The sequence below is a fragment of the Oryza sativa genome, chromosome 3, assembly GCF_034140825.1.
Source record: "Oryza sativa Japonica Group chromosome 3, ASM3414082v1".
In the NCBI taxonomy this organism is placed as follows: Eukaryota; Viridiplantae; Streptophyta; class Magnoliopsida; order Poales; family Poaceae; genus Oryza; species Oryza sativa.
The window spans coordinates 4,079,794-4,096,402 of record NC_089037.1 but is presented as its reverse complement, the minus strand read 5'-3'; the positions used below and the strand labels follow the sequence as shown (position 1 = coordinate 4,096,402).

The following is a 16,609-nucleotide window of genomic DNA, read 5'->3' as shown; positions in this document are numbered from 1 at the left end:
ATTTTGTATCCCATAGTTTCTTTACCAAATCTTAAAATTTAAAACTTAATTTCGAAGCTGGTTTTGGTTTTTTTTTTTTCATCGTGGTTTACTCATAAATTGTTAAGGATTAAATTGTAATTTATCGCTGATACGGCATATGTAATAAAAATATGCCAAACAATGGTGCTTTTAGTACTGAAGCTGAAACTGCTGAGTGGTTAACTGGTGATGAACTTACATTGTTTGGAACGAGTTCGTGAATAGTTATAGTCAATTATATGAAAGGTATTTGCACATTTTTTGTGTGTGGCAGTGTGAGTATGGTTTTGTGTTTGGCAGTGTGAGTATGGTACTCGTATGTGGTAAACTTCACACGACAATGCAACACAAGCTTTGGTGTTTTGCATTGGTTATCTCCTTACAGAACGACAGAACGGACCAACAACTTTTAGCAGTCTTCACAAACTGTACAATAAAACTGTAAAAGAAACCTGGTAAGCATTCAGATGCCACAGCATTCCAGGGCATCAGAACAAGATAGGTTAACCCATCGTCAATTCCAAAGTTACAAACATTTCACACTATCCTGATGTACAAGATTGTAAATGTATTCGTGACACCGTCCTGCTTTCCAAATCACAAGGACCAGTGGCATTTCATCTGCACAGGGAGATGGGATCAAAACTCCATCGTATTAAAAATCCAAGTCCTAGGAACTGAAGGAGAGTAAGCATAGATCTGACGACTGACGAGCACCATCGAAGTCAACCATCTACAAACGCATAGAAGAAGTGTAATTTATATTTAGGCCTATATAACCAAATGATTTTTTTTAGAACTATAGCAAAACAAGATAGTATATATACCCTGAATCCTATCTGATCATAGAGCCTCCGAGCTGGTAGATTATCCTTATGCACATGAATATAAACTTCTTCAGCACCTAAAGCAGGGTTGAAGATAACAGTAGATGGATCAGTATTATCTGGTATATGTACTAACTAGTACACAATAACATTGTTTCATTTTTTAATTAAAAACAACTTCTTGCTTTACCATTGAGTCTTGCAGCATCTATGGCCAGTAACAACATATTGCTGGCGATCCCTTGACGCCGTGCATATTTAGCAACACAAACATTTGTCAGATACCCAAACTTTGGCTGATCTGGCTGGTATATTCTACAATGAAATGATGACTTTCCAGGCTCCTGGGAAGAACTTTGAGATGTAATTTTCCACCATAAAAAAATTGTAGAAGTTATATAAAAAACATGGGTGCTATACTGCTATTTTTCCATACCGCAGGAAATGTCTCCCCATGCAGAGGATGCCTTATACAAACATCCAGGGTGCCAACGACGCTATTCAAAACAGTTCGCTTGAGATCATCATTTTTTACCTGAAATATTACACCAGAGACAGACATTTTTCAATTGTGAAATATAAGCAAAATGTCGGTAAAGCAACTGCAAGTCAGTTCAACTCTATAAACCAGAATATATAGCAAGTATTGTAGTATTAGACAAAAAAACTGTCAACTTTTCACTTGTTGGTTGTGGTAGCCTTTTTACTTTTTTGACCGGGAAACAGTGGAGGAAGCCCCCACGGTGATTTGTGGTAGTCATTTTGCCATGTGTTCATCCCTTGCAAGTATTTCCTATGAACTAACATGCTGGATCCAAGATTTAATACCAAATTTGATAGACCAAATACGTGGAGCTTTTGTCTCATACCGCAACAAAACAGATATACTTCTCTCCTTGCAGCTTGCTACATCGCCTCTTTAATGCATGAAATTCCTGCAGAAAGATAGCCAACAATGATACACACAAACCGCAACATGAAGTATTGAATGACATTAGGCGGCAAATTAATGGAACGTTTTGACACATTGTCAATTTAAGCAGAGCTATTTGAGCAGGAGGCATCCCAATTGCCTTCAAACAGACATAAACTAGTAACCAATTGATTACCCGTGTACCTGCGATGCAAACTTCCTTTTGAAGCTTTCAACATAGCTGCAGTAAAAATGATGGTAAATAAATGTCAACCATGAGGATAGCACTGATCATATGTTAAAAGCAGTACAAACAACAGAGGAGGCTGCATAAAATTTGCTTGCAAATCAAACACTAACCGATCGCTTGACTGATCTTCATATCGATTCTCTGCTCTCAACCATGCAGCAATCTATCAAGATGATGGTACAAGGAAAGTTACACATTTATGTTAAAGTGAATATTACAATTTCATAATACAAACTAAAAGGTGAGCTTAAAAGACTAGGAACATAAGTGTTAGCTAGTGGTCTCATCTTAGGAGCAATATTAGCATGCAAAACGAAAGGCGTGTTGACGACAACGGTATTAGCATATAACAGTAAACATCAGAATACTCCAAAATACCTGTACAGGCTATGTCAGCGAAAATTGTAGTAGTGTATTTCCCAGAGTTAACAATCTAATGTTTTCTACAGGTGACAAGAAATATACCCAGTATTCCTCATCAATTATAGCCTCCCGAGCAACATAGCAGCCAAAAAATCTTTTGTATTTGCAATCACTTTCCTCAACTGAGGGTCGAAGACGATTGAAACGAAGATCAGATGGCGCAGCTGGATGGAAAGGTGTGGTGACTTCTGACATTGGATTAGATAAGCTTGATGAAAGCCCAGGGTGAGAGGCTCTTCTAGCAACACTGAGGCTGTCGGTGACCATTTCATCTTTGCCGCCATTCGTCGAAGCCACAGGTTCATCTTTCCTGGGAAAAAATGCTGATTTTGTATGAAAATAATGAGGAAGACGGCAAGATGCATCGACAGTGCATAAATGCTGTGTAAGAGTTACTCCGCACTTTTCTGAGTGCCCAATGCTATCTCAATTCTTGCCTATCAAACCAAATGCTCCAAATTGTGCATCAATGAAGGTGTCTACTTGGACCAAACTTTCCAAATTTCCACACAGCAAGTCATAACCATCACAAAATACAAAGTACTAGCTCCAAATTGTGCATCTATGAAGGTGTCTACTTGGACCAAACTTTCCAAATTTCCACACAGCAACTCATAACTATCACAAAATACAAAGTACTAGGAGTCATCACTGCTCGCTGCTACGTCTTACAAAGAGAGGAGTTTATTGCAGTTCATGTCTAAATTTGTAGCACAAAAAAAATATTTGTGTGGTGTAAAACTGTAATACAATCAGTAACCATATAAATACACCCACCAATCCGACATAGCAAGAGCGTGATCCTACATTGAACTAATTGATCAGCCTTTCTTGCCATCAATATAACTTGCAAAAGGAAATCCAGCAAGTCACTAATCAATAACACCCCTAAACCTCCTTAATTTCTTTTTTCACCACTCAAGTAATTTCCTCATTTCCCCAGTTTCCCCTACTTCACAATCAGCAAGAAATGAACGCAATTCTTTGTAAAGAACTAGGACCCGGGACCGGGGGGGCATAGCACCAGACGAACCCGACGCAAAACAAGGCAAAAAAATCGAACCAGAGCGCTCACATAGGCGAGGCCGCGAGACGCCGGTGGAGGACTCCCCGCCGACGGAGCCCTCGCCCCCCGCCGGCCAGCGACGGCGGCGGCGCCACGACGGAGCCGGTCGCCATACACCCCCCCCCCACCCACCCCGCGAGGAGAGACGGCAGCAATCGGAGGCGGAGCAGTGGTGGCGGCGGCGGCGGCAGCTGGCCAGTGATGAGCTCCTCCGCGTCGGCGTCCGGTGAGGTCTACCTATGCCTTGCCTTCCCCTCCCTTCTCTTTTCTTCTCTCTTTTTTCCGCTATCCGTTTCGCTTGTTTCTGTGGGCCTGGAGAGTGGGTCCGGGTGGGTGGGGTGGGACCCACTTTTACAGCCGCGTCCAGTCACGCGGTGGTGAGGTGGTCCGGTCGGCTCCCTTCCATGGTTCCATGGCCCATGGCTGTCTGAACTCTGGACCATTTGACGACGCGATTGGCCATATGAGGGACGGGCGTACGTGACAGAAGAAGCGTCGCGTTCGTGTTCATGGTGCTTTGCTATCCTGATGGCTGTACACATGGATTTCAGGAAAGCTCCAGGGTGGTGATAGGAGTAGTATAACAGCCTCGTTAGTTGATCATATTCTCTAATAAACCAAAACAGTTTATTAATTTAAAAGTCAACACTAAAAAAATTATGTTGAAAATATTTTATCAAGTTCGAAAATTCAAATTTTCTCTTTTGCTTTGACTTGTGTGACCAATCGATGGGGCTCTATGTGTTGCTGTTTATGGATGGATATCAATCTATGATTGGTTGATGGGCATTCGCGAATCTGTTTATTTTTTGGATGCATAGGCTATTGAATTGTCACTACATCTAAACAGGACATGATGGCACATTGGTTTGAGGTTAAGCCAAAAACTCAAAACAGTGGGTATACCTGTTTAAGAGAATATAAGCAAGATTCGCATGGGCTAGATAATGGCGGGGACTAATAGTATCGTGAAGGTTAGTTTAGTGTGTGTATTTTTTATTCATAATTTACTTGTTTCCCGGAGAACTTTTACTTTATTCGGAAATAAATTGTTCAGATACAAGGAGTATTTATGAGTTGTGGACACTTGTTTGGGGAAATCCACCAGCCTAACATTCCTTCAAGTCACTTTGTTTTCATATCATGAACCTTCCAATGGCATCATCTACGAAATGCTATAGCTTAGCCTTTCTCTTTGGAAGACTGAAACTCTAGCTTGAAGGACCTTGTTTGGATACATTCATCTCGCCTTTTCTCATCTGCTTTGGCCTACCGTTTCAGACCAAACCGCTTCAACCTGATGCCAACCTTGATGCTCACACTTCTGCTTACTTGCCTAACAGCTAATAATAAACAGATAGAAAGATGCTCTGTCTCACAATATATTAGTACAATACACAGGCAAATAAAGTGCAGGATTCATGCTATTTTTCTCGTTCCAAGAACAGGTGTAAGCAGAGTAATCGTGCCGTACCGATTCTAAAATCATTCGTACTAGTATCGAACAGGCAATGACATCAGGCTGGTGCTTCACGAACAAAGTTCAGTATGATCAGGGGGAAGAGCTCAGCTTTACTCTTCCTCCCATCAAAACGATCAGGACCGTCAATTTTGATCCTACGTCCATCAGCCACGCTGTTCTAGGATACCCCAAATCTTGAGCTGCCTGTCCCGGAATCCGATTCCGAGCTCACTAGCTAGGAAGAATCTCGCCTTTACATCGCAGTCCAATTCTCGCCACAGATCCGTGGATAATCATGGACAGTCTGAATATGTTCCTTTTGCATGATAGGAATCAATCATCAATAGTCAAAAGCCTTGGCGATAAGAAAATGTCGTTAGGTTCTCTCCTAGTTTCTGAAGATTGGTTGAGACAGCATAAACAAGTTATATTCTGAACAGCCAAGGCAGCATTCTCGCATAGCTAGCCTCTTCAGACTTTCAGAGAGCGGTAGAGAGGAGAGCTGCCGCCATGGGGAGGCCGTCGTCGACGGAGAGGCTGGTGTGCGTCGTCCTGGCGGTGCTCGCCGTGCTCTCGCCGCTGTACATCGACCGGCGGCGGCCGGCGGCGTGGGACAGCGACGACGACGAGGAGGGCGGCGGCGTGTCGGCGCTGCTGCTGCCGGCGCTGCTGATCGTGCTGATCCTGGCCATCAACGTTACGTGCTTCGTGGACCGGAGGGTGGTCAGGTTCGACCCCTACTGGATACACCGCGTCGGGGGCTCATCCTGCGGCCTCATGGCCACGCTGCTGCTGCTCGGCTTCGTGCTCAAGTGTAAGGCGTCTCTCTAGAGCTAGAGCTAGCCACACCTCTGGGTGTGTTTGGATAATGGGAAAGAGGGTGGGATTGGGATTGGAAAATGAACGAAGGGATTGGATTAAATGGAAGAGAGAGAATAAATGGCTAGGATTTAAAGATACCTTTTGATGGGTGGGAAATCATTTCCCTATCACATTATCCAAACAATGCCTCTATGTGCTGGGAAGTGAGGATCTCATGTGGAAATGTGGAAGCAGCTATTGTCTCTGACTGGTTTACCTTGATATACTGGCAGTTTGGGCTGTCGATCACCTGTTAAAACTTAAGACTTATAGTAATACGCTACGCCTATAAATTTTTTAGGTCCAGTTCAAGCTTTTCCCGTAATCTGCGCAACTGAGCTCTTTGTGCTACCGTTGCCATTTTGTATGTTGGCTTGTGCGGTTCTCTATCACGATTGGTGACAAATCGTTGGCGTCTCGCCAAAACATAGGAGTTTGGGTAGATTTTGCTTGCCGAGCAGGGGAAGAACAACAGGAAGAAAAGCAGAGGAGCAGTATTCGATTTGGGTTTTGTTCTTAATTTCTTCCATTAATAACATATTAGCATACTTGTACTTTATAACAGACTAAACTCATATAAATAGCGTTTTTTTAGAAATAGAGGTAAGATCTTCTCCTGTTTCCATTGAAGAAACGAGGTGATTACATGAAGCAATCAACCAGTTCCAGGTCCATGTAAATAGAGAAGTTAGGAAGGTGATTGAGAATAAAATATTGAATGTAGTAATTACTTTCGGTGTACGGACACACTAGGTGAAGTGGGAGGAGAAGATGAAAGGAGGACGATTCTGCTTTTAAGATATTAGAGAATAAATACTCTATAAATCCCTTACCCGGTGCTTATATAAGCGCTCGTAATAATCCATTATAAGTCAAGGCCCGTGCCCCAATAACCTCAATCTCGTACATCAATTTAAAGACACGTCCCAACGCAAACGTACATCACGGCTCACAACATGGGGTAACAACTACTCCCTTTGTTTCATAAGAAAACAACCATACAATAATGTGTCACGTCCAATCTTATATCTGTTGGACGGAGGGAGTACGAAGTAACAACCATACAATATAGACTTGTTTACATTTTTTTAGCGAACCTTTATTCGTGTCTATTGCCATATTATGGACGTTTTCTCCGCTAATTTTCCACAAGCACTTAAACAAAGTACTCCATCCGTTTCATAATGTAAGTCATTTTAGCATTTTTCACATTCATATTGATGTTAATGAATCTAGACATATATCTATGTAGATTCGTCAACATCAATACGAATGTGGAAAATGCTAGAATGACTTATATTGTGAAATGGATGAAGTAGTGGTCAAGATGTTGAGTGAACTACATGTCGGACCACCCTTCTACCGATAGAGCAATATCTACGCGCCCCTAAGTTTCAAGATGTGTGAAATACCGAGCATGCCCTTAAACTTGAACCATCCATTATCTTGTAAATTACATATTTAGCTACGTGTCATGATTTAATGTAGCACAACAGGTTGGTCAACGTAATTTAGCAACGCTAATGTAGCCTAGCAATGCCCCTACGTAAGTGGTTGTGCAAAACCGAAAGGACCCAACAGCCGGGCCGAGCTCCATAGCGGGTCATCGTGGCGGGCTCGCACTTACGCAGCAGAAAGGCAGAGCCCAGTTACCGTAACAGGCCCGCAGGCCCCCTCTCCCCTCCCTTCCGGACTCCATCGATAGGCCGGACGTACGTTGATGGCAATCCTGCTCGGTCCACCGTGACATTCTTCAGATCTGGGCCGCCACCCGACCCGACGCCCTCCTCCAAAGTCCAATCTCCATCCCGGTGCTTCCTCCACCTGACCCGAGCGGCTGCCTCCTCTGCCCTGCACGACCGGGCGCCGCTCCTCATCTAACCCGGTGCGCCTCTTCCGCCTCCGCCTCTGCCTCCGGCACCGCCCATCCCCCAACCCGCCTTCATCATCTCATGACGATTTGCCCCGTTTCGTACCGTACACCCACGCTGGTGAATCCATACGCCGCTGGCCCCGGCGCCGCCTCCCGACGCTCTGGCTCTCCCGACTGGGTCATGCTGGATAAAACAGCGTACATCTCCGACCGCCGGAACGCGTCCACGGCTGAATCCCAGACGAGCGAGGGCCAGATCGTCCAGGTGTCCTTCTGACTCGTCGATCCGCCGGGTTATTCCTACTTCACCGTCCATTGCCCGGGACTGAAGGGGGGGACGGCTTCTCCGACGAGCCCTCCGTTCTCGCCGCGGAAGGATCCCTCGTTCTCTTCCGCGTCAATTTGTCCCCGCGTCCCAGGAGGTCTGGCACCTACATGAGCCCGTGCAACTACTTCGTCTACACCGCTGGCCCCGGGCGTCCATGGCTCGACCTGCTTCCTGACCCCAATGCCATGCCCTTCAACTCCCAGCAATTTGGCCTCTTCCCTTGCCGCAGCGGCGTCAGTGAGCACTATGATGTGGCCTTCCTCAATTCTGAATGGGTGGCCTCTGATGAGGCTTGCCAGTTCGAGCTATGCACCTTCTCATCCAAGACCGGAAGGTGGAGCAGCAAACCAGTCTTGCTGGACTTGTCCCCGTCTGAGATTCACAAGGTAGCGATCGAGCATGAGACCGACAAGCTGATCACCATTGGACACGATTCGTTGGGTTTGGTCGATCTCTGGCGTGGTATTATTCTGCTCGAAAAGCTGTTCGACGACTACCCGGTTATGAGATATATGACATTCCCTAAGCCAGTGGTGTACACCATAGATGCGTACGGTGCAACTGTATGCGGTGAAATAGCCCCAGAGTGTGCTCGGGATGTCGCCTGCTGCGATGGTTTGATCAAGTTTGTGGACATAGAATACTGCTACAGTGACGACGTCAATGGTAATGGTTGGAAAGCCACGATATGGAATAGGATGCTTTCTTGGAAAGATTGGCGCAAGCGTTTCTCAGTTGACAAATTTGACATCTTGGTTGATCCCAGTTACTCCACTGTTTTGCCCGATCTATGGGACGATAATACCAAAATGATGCAATTGAAGAAACTGATTTGTACTATCCCCACTCTGAGCATGTATGACGACGATTTTGTTTACATGATGTCCACGATGACTGAAGAAGACAAAAATGCCTGGATCATCTCTGTTGACATGAAACAGAACACTCTGCAAGCTGTGGCCCCAATTTCTGCTGAAAGGTTCTCCGTTCTCTGTTCAGATTGTCGTCCCTGTGCATTCTCCAAGTACCTCAAGATTACCTCAGGTGACCGCCAAATTTTTTGTTTTCAGAAGCTTATGTTCCCCAGGAACTTAAATCTTGGTTGCGTAATGGGTTTGTCTCAGAATGTCTCTGCACTGGCAGAATTGTCGTTGAGACTGTTCATTTCAGTAGTTTTAGTTGTTTTCGGCTGTTTCCTTGCACTCAACTAGGTTACTCATGCATTGATCCATACATTTTGATGTCTTACAAACATGCGTGAAGCTGTACCTCATGCTCAAAACAACGTGCGATCAAAATCCACATAGCTAGAGGTCTAGGCCTTGTGTCACAGTAGCCAGCTAGAGGTTGTGGCCTTTCCCCACTTTTTGACACCTCCACTTTCCTTGATGAGGTCTGGTGGCACTGTCAATCCCCAGCAACCATATTATCACCATGGATTGGCTTGGCCGTTGGCATCTTGTGCAACCTTCATCTCCAGCAGGACCCTGTGGCTCACTGCTGTAAATGTTAATTGTGCGTTTGTACATACTGTTTATGGTATGATAAAGAAATTCGACGAAGACAACTTGTATAACCTTGCAGTGACTATATGATACTAGCCCAAAACACTTTGTGACTTGGATTACAATCCTGAGCTTGTGAGATGGGACCTCGGATTGAAGCCGAAGATTGTTTTGCTGATAAGTGAGAAGTTATATGATGTTCTTTTCCCATATATGGTGTGTAACTGTTATGTTGTATCCAATTTTTTGTAGGGGTTGTCATTCCCAATCCTGTGGGCGAGTACACCAAGAGGTAATCCAATATGTTGTGACAAGTATAGAACATTTGCAGTTGACACCATACTTGCTGCCAGCTTTAGTTTTTCATTTTGCATGATGTCCGATTGATTTCTCCCTCTGCTGCTACTGAATGCATGGTCAGAAATCATCTTCAGGACCGTGTTCTGGAAGCGCTACGGACTCAAGACTCGTTGAATGAACTTGGTAATGAGAAGTCCTTTAACTAAAACACCGTTTTTCCTTTGAATTTGATTTTATTATTGTATAGCACTGCAACCCCATATGTGTTGATGTGCATCCAACATATACCAATGGTTGTCACATGTCTACCTCTAATTTCCTTGCCATATACAAAAAGAATACATAAATTGCTCTACAGTACTAAATGCACATTCAAGTAAAATATAGTACTCCCTCTAGTCACAAAATAATGTCGTTTTGGACTCGTCAAAGCCAATATAAGACATAACTCTGATCACCTAATTCTTTTGCATAAATTGTAAAATAGTTAGACAAGTGTAATACTATGAAAGCTTTTCTAGTAACGGATTCTTAAAAAAAAGACATTATTTTGTGACGAGGAGTATGTTCGGAAAATTGCAGTCTCCCCATTTTTCATTTGTGTGTTGTCTTACCTTTTGATGGAAGCGTTCATTTTAAGTTTAAGTTCACCCCTTTTCCCAAGTATTTGTTTGCCTCCGCAAACATCTGTACTAAGCATCTTGAAATTGTGGCTATATTTTGCATATACATTTTGTGTGATATAGCCTACCTGAGGTTTCTATATATATGGTTCGATGCAGACGATTGCTCAGAATTTGAGAGGTCAAACTTCGAGGAGTACAGGTCACTCGTTCAGTCCAGTCCAGTATCATCTCTGCATTCCAATATTCAGAATGTAAGTTCTGTTCTGATTATATGTCTTATTGGGCCGAGTTTAGATCCAAACTTTTTCTTCAAACTTCCAACTTTTCCATCACATCAAAACTTTCCTACACACACAAACTTCCAACTTTTCCGTCACATCGTTTCAATTTCAACCAAACTTCCAATCTTGGCATGAACTAAACACACCCTTGTTTTGCTAATCTGCTTTCAAGCTTTGTGTTCCTATATGTTTCTTCAAACCATGCAAGTGTATTTGTTTCCACAAGCTTCAAGATCTTATTTGCCTTGTCAAACTGGCAATTGCTAGCATACTTTCATTCCATAATTGGATTTCTTGATTCCGAATTATCCACACCTGAACTTAGCTGACCCTACAAAATTCGTGACGCAGGTTGCTGGATATTATGCTTCTAATGATATTGAGAAAGCGGCCTCCAAAGCTGTGAATATTTGCTTACGGTATATACATGAAAAATATTCCAAATGCACATCTTTTTGTCTTTTTTCTTGAAAGAACTTTAGCTCAGCTTGTGAGTGGCAATGTCTTTCTATCTCTTAGAGCTTCGGAAGACCTGAATCAGGTATTACAAGAGTCAACCAGTTATCCGTCAGCACATGCTGAAGCCATCAGGAGCAAAATCAATGTTGTCCTTAGAGCCATAGGCAGGTATTAGAAAAAAGAAAACTCTACTTTATTTGCAATGAAAACATTACTGATTATTTGGGTATTTTGTTTTCTTTCATCTTTTCAGCCTCGTGCAAACTGTGCCAGTGCAACCAAGAATGACGACGGTTGCTGATTCCCACGGCGTTTCGAAGATTTATAGCGAAGAAGAGAAAAACAACTCTCACGAACCATAAACTGGATAGTGGTAACACACTACACAGGCCCCACGTGGCGTAAGTATGGGGCTGTTTGGATAGCTTACCCACTTTGCCATACTTATTTGCATGTGGTACACCATAGTTTCTTGGCAACCAAAAAAGAGCCATACGCCCATACTTGTGACAAGCTTTTATACTAACGAGTGCATAACATATGGACCATAAGAGTAGGAAAGTGTATCATATGCCATATCTTTAGCTTCACTCAAACCCTCACACTAAAAATTTAAACTTGTCTGAGTTTGAATCAGCTTCTTGAGTTGATTATTACTTGTTTTCTGTAAACATATTTTCCAAAATGCTAAATTTTCAATTTTTAAAATAAATTCTTTACATAGTTTCTTTCCAAAAAAAAACCCCCATCTTTTTAAATTGTAATACACGCTAATAGCTCTCTGGAAAGCCAATTCATTCAATTGAGTCGAACAATCCTACTGTAAAAATTTGGCAAGCAACCAAGGGTGTGTTTAGTTTGAGGGATATGCCTATCCAGTTTGTTAGTATGTTTGGTTGGTAGGTGAGGGTGGATAGGACAACCAGAAAGAGAATATTCCACAAAGATGCTGGATGACCGTATCCAGCCAAATTGGCCAGATGAGGATATCCAACTTCGTTGATCATTAGTGATTGATTAGCAATAATTAATATATTTTTGTTGTTAATTAGCAATTATCTTGTCAGAATTAATGTTAATTAGACATAATTAGTCTATTTATTGTTAATTAGTATAGATTATGCTATATTAACGATAATTAACATATTAATATCTTATTGGTTTCATCCCATCCCTTCTCATTCATCCAATCAAATAAGAATTGGATGACCATATCCACCTTGCTAAAAGAAAACAGAATCACCATATGACAAACTCAGGGTGTGATCGTTTAGCAGTGGCGGTGGACTGTTTAGCCGCACGCAAACGAGAAATACGATTAGCATATGATTAATTAAATATTAATATATATTTTTTTATGAATAAATTTGTTGGATTTTTTTAACAACTTCTTTATAGGAAGTTTTCGCACGAAATATACCGTTTAGCAGTTTGAAAAGCGTGCTAACGAAAAAGCGAGGAGAATCTAATCCTATAAGCTGAAAAGAGCGCACCCTCAAACACATGGATGGATGGACACCACGAACCAAACGCAACCTAAACAAGCCCATGTGACAAACTTTACACATGCCTTGCAGGCTTGCACCGTTGCACGGTTGCACCTGAAACTGAGATGCTACGTTTGCTATCCTCTCCCACGTACTCCGTAGAGTGTTTCTCCTGGCAACCCCGAGCCCACGTAGCGTGCATCTGCACCGAGCGCGCGCATAGCTTTCGCCGTGTTGCGAGGAAAGAAAAAAACAACTTGGACACGAGTGGCTGTCGTGCAAAAGGGGCCCAGCCCTCTACACTCAACTAACCGTAGCCGGAGGCCGCCTCGCCCGCCGTCGCGTCGCAGCAGGCAGCCAGAATGCCCACCTCGCTCCTCCCCACCACCTCCGGCGGCGGGCACCTCTGCCCCTCACCGCCTCCGTCTCGCCGCCGACGATTCTGCCAGGTCGCCGCCGCGGCGGGTGGAATCGGCCGCCGCGCCGTCTCCCTCGCCGGCGTCGCCTCCTGGCTCACCGCCACTGCTGCCGGCCGTAAGTCCAGCTGCATGCAGCATGCTGTTCGTCTCTCTCTCTCGCGCGCGCGTGTTCGTGTCGGGATCGGAGCTCAGTGTTTCGGGTGTGCGAGTAAATTTGTTTCTGATCTGCTTCCCAACTTTTGATGTTGCAGGGGCAGACGCGAGCCCGTTTGACAAATACGTCAAGAAGTACTTATCCGTACCTTGCTCTCCCTTCATAAATTTAGTACTCCTACTAGTACATTGCATTTCCGCAGGTTGCAGCTTTTGATTTCCACTGAAAGCCTTGTTGCTTCTTAAATTTGTAATGCTTAGGAAGAAGCTGGAGCCATTGGAGACCTACGTTCCGGCAGTACTGTTGACTCAGGACCAATTCAGGGATCTAGGTAAGATTAATCCATAAGCTTGCCACCTAAAACATATACTGCTGTATTCTTGTTTTTTTTTTCCTTTTCTATTGCCCTTTGGAAACCTTGATTGTTAGTGTACAAATATAAGCCTGAATCAGGTCGTTGTTTACAGGAACCTTAGACATTTCATTGTTCACAGGACCTTAAACATAAAGAGACGCCCGGCGAAAAATAAACATAACGAGACATAATGTGTCTTCTTTTCGGCCATATTTCAGATTGTGAAGTGTACTGTCCTTAGTATATTTCTGCAGTCTTCCCCTCCGATTTCATTGCCTTCTTATCATGGAGCAAATGATGTGTTGAAATAAGCAAAGCCGTTCTACTTTAATGCTAGAGAAGTGCTATCATGCATCTTGAATTTTATAGAGGCACCAGTATATCTTGACTAAATATGTTTAATCCAACCTTGGTCAGATTTCCGATTAAATGTTTTAGAGCTATGATGCAATGCTATATGTGATGTGTGATACAACCTGTACCTAGGAGATTCATGTATATGTATGTTCAATTGCAGAGAAGTCATTAGAATTTGAGAAGCCAAGATATGATGAGAGCAGATCATTACTTCGTTCTGGTCCAGCATCTTCTCTGCGTATCAATATTCGAGCAGTAAGATACTGATCGTATGGTGAATGTGATTCTGGTTCTCAAGTTAACGAGATACCAAGGCAATAAATATGGGCGTTTGGCTCCATTATATTGGTGGTGTGGCCCACTTTGATACTCTCAATTGAAACTAGCTAGTGGAGTCGCGCATTCGCGCAACCATGACCTGTATGTCAAAACCAGTAGTATATGAGCCCATTTACAGTATGCACTAATCGCACAACTAAAATAAATTTATGCCAAGTTTTAGCTGGTCCATATGTAACAAAGAACACATTATAAATGAGAGTCCTGAATAAAACTGTAGCCTAAACAATAGAGGTTCATTTGTGCATGAAATTAAATTCCAGTCCAAACGATAATGTTGGTATGGGGGTAAACTGTAGGCACATTTCTGCTACCTGTGCTTTATCTCCTGACTAATGTTTGATCATACGGTTCACATTTGTTCTCCTTATTTTGCCCTTCTCTAGTTTGTCTTGTTGCATACGTGGTCCAATGAGGTGCTTTGAAAACATTTTGTTTTCACTACTTTAGATATGGCATTAATATTCCTATAGACTGTCTGTTTTAAACATTCAGGAGTTGAGATTAATCAGCAAGTTTCAACTGCCCTTTTTTTTCCTTAAACATCAAGATATTTTACTTGTTCAGATTATGCCCATTGCCATAACTGGTTCAAACATCCAGAGAATGTGTATTCGATCTAATGATGTCAGATTATGTGTGCTTAAAACAAACTAAGCCCACTAGATATGCATTGAATTCACCTGAAGAAGAAAACAAAATGCAGGTGGCGCAGTATGCTTCTAGCAGTGGTCAAGGCAAAGCTGCCTCTGATGCAGTGGACGAATGCTTACGGTAAACAAAAATGGTTGATTTATTTCAAAATATACTTGCTTGCTGAATGAAAATGATATGTAGTACCATCGTAGTATCTTGTAAGTACTGATAAGTGATAGCAAATTCATTTTATCCTAGAGCATTGGAAGATCTTGACTCACTGCTACTACAAGCATCACGGAACAACCCATCAGCGTCTGTCGATGTCATGAGGAGCAAAATCAGTGTAGCCCTTGGAGCTTTAGACAAGTAAAATCAGTGTCCATATCAATTGACATCCTTTCTCTGTCTTCAATTCGAACATAATCATAGCTGAAATCTGCGTTATTTTGTCTTTTCAGCCTCCTTCAGACTGTGCCATCAGCAGTGCTGGACAAAGGGAAGGCCATTGCCGATGCATACCGGACTCCTACGGATGATTATGAAATGGGCGATGCAACAGAGTTGGATCCAAGATTGAAACAACTACAGGATATTCTTTGATGCTGAATTTGTTAACACATACTGAAAGTTTTGTCAATGTGACTGTACTATATGTGAATTGTGAAGTGAAGTATAGTTTGTACTTCTTGCCATTGCCGATGCATACCGGACTCCTGCGGATGATTATGAAATGGGTGATGCAACAGAGTTGGATCCAAGATCGAAACAACTACAGGATATTCTTTGATGCTGAATTTGTTAACACATACAGAAAGTTTTGTCAATGTGACTGTACAATATGTGAAGTTAAACATAGTTTGTACTTCTTGCAAATCGTGCCTAACCGCTAACAAATCAGGTACTTCCTCCGTTTCATATTATAAGACTTTCTAACATTACCCACATTCATATAGATGTTAACGAATCTAGATATATATGAATGTGGGCAATCCTAAAATGTCTTATAACCTGAAATGAAGGTAGTATTTGTTAACACATAGGGTTGGTTTGGTTTGAGGCCTAAATTAGGCTTACCAATATTTGATATTTTTAATAGTGTTTAGTGTCTATTTAGTTTGAAGCCAAATTTTAGCATGCCTAAGAAAATAGGTCATTTCAATAGTGAACTTAGGCTAATTTGGCTTCAATCCAAACACAATTTTACCTTGCCAAAATTAGACATGTCAAAACTTACCAAAATTTAATATTGACAAAAATTGATAAGGCCTATTTAGGCCACAAACCAAATCAACCCATAATGACAAATCGTGCCTAGCTAACCGCTAACAAATCAGGGTCTCGCCTTTGTTTTGGGCTCTGCGTTTGTTAGCGGTTAGGCCTCGTTACTCTTCTACGTGGGCTGAGTGATCGAGAAAAGGCCTAAGCCTTCAAGATTACCGGCCCACTAAATCCTGAAACATCATACACAAAATATATCTTGATCACCTTCTCGCTTACAAGGGTAATTACCTTTCAAGATTTTGTTGCTGAGAATGCCGTCGAAGCAACAGGGGATCATCAGTAAAATCTGAAATATTTTCTGTCGCAATTCTGTAACTGTTAGTGACAAGGCTCCGACGTAGAAAGACCATATCGCGAGGCTCAGCGCGAGAGCTCGATCGTAT

The 16,609-nt window shown here is 42.6% G+C and overlaps 4 protein-coding genes across 7 annotated transcripts; 3 read left to right on the top strand and 1 right to left on the bottom strand.

Annotated features, from left to right (window-relative positions):
• Nucleotides 1-362: 362 nt before the first annotated feature.
• On the bottom strand, nt 363-3,821 carry LOC4331807 (GCN5-related N-acetyltransferase 6, chloroplastic). 3 transcript variants are annotated; one of them, XM_015774246.3, is made up of 9 exons: nt 3,510-3,821; nt 2,477-2,757; nt 2,122-2,174; nt 1,966-2,002; nt 1,718-1,783; nt 1,285-1,383; nt 1,039-1,192; nt 849-925; nt 363-754 (listed from the first exon to the last, which is right to left on the bottom strand). In XM_015774246.3, exons 2-9 carry the CDS (start codon nt 2,699-2,701, stop codon nt 692-694), a joined length of 774 nt encoding a protein of 257 aa, XP_015629732.1. In that variant the 5' UTR covers nt 2,702-2,757; nt 3,510-3,821; the 3' UTR covers nt 363-691. The 3 variants fall into 3 exon arrangements, with proteins under 3 accessions (XP_015629732.1, XP_015629731.1, XP_066164456.1); XM_015774245.3 differs by having other exon boundaries at nt 2,477-2,744; XM_066308359.1 differs by having other exon boundaries at nt 2,122-2,176; nt 2,554-2,744.
• Nucleotides 3,822-5,409: 1,588 nt separating this feature from the next.
• LOC4331806 (uncharacterized) lies at nt 5,410-6,067 on the top strand. Its single transcript, XM_015774244.3, has one exon. It carries the CDS (start codon nt 5,473-5,475, stop codon nt 5,791-5,793), a length of 321 nt encoding a protein of 106 aa, XP_015629730.1. The 5' UTR covers nt 5,410-5,472; the 3' UTR covers nt 5,794-6,067.
• Nucleotides 6,068-7,645: 1,578 nt separating this feature from the next.
• Nucleotides 7,646-11,764, top strand: LOC4331805 (uncharacterized). 2 transcript variants are annotated; one of them, XM_015774241.3, is made up of 7 exons: nt 7,646-9,068; nt 9,782-9,821; nt 9,951-10,012; nt 10,612-10,706; nt 11,088-11,155; nt 11,256-11,363; nt 11,449-11,764. In XM_015774241.3, exons 1-7 carry the CDS (start codon nt 8,132-8,134, stop codon nt 11,555-11,557), a joined length of 1,419 nt encoding a protein of 472 aa, XP_015629727.1. In that variant the 5' UTR covers nt 7,646-8,131; the 3' UTR covers nt 11,558-11,764. The 2 variants fall into 2 exon arrangements, with proteins under 2 accessions (XP_015629727.1, XP_015629728.1); XM_015774242.3 differs by having other exon boundaries at nt 7,787-9,068; nt 11,256-11,359.
• A 1,227-nt stretch (nt 11,765-12,991) lies between these two features.
• On the top strand, nt 12,992-15,703 carry LOC9266492 (uncharacterized). Its single transcript, XM_015774243.3, has 7 exons — nt 12,992-13,216; nt 13,353-13,389; nt 13,516-13,586; nt 14,128-14,222; nt 15,013-15,080; nt 15,201-15,311; nt 15,404-15,703. Exons 1-7 carry the CDS (start codon nt 13,045-13,047, stop codon nt 15,543-15,545), a joined length of 696 nt encoding a protein of 231 aa, XP_015629729.1. The 5' UTR covers nt 12,992-13,044; the 3' UTR covers nt 15,546-15,703.
• Nucleotides 15,704-16,609: the final 906 nt, after the last annotated feature.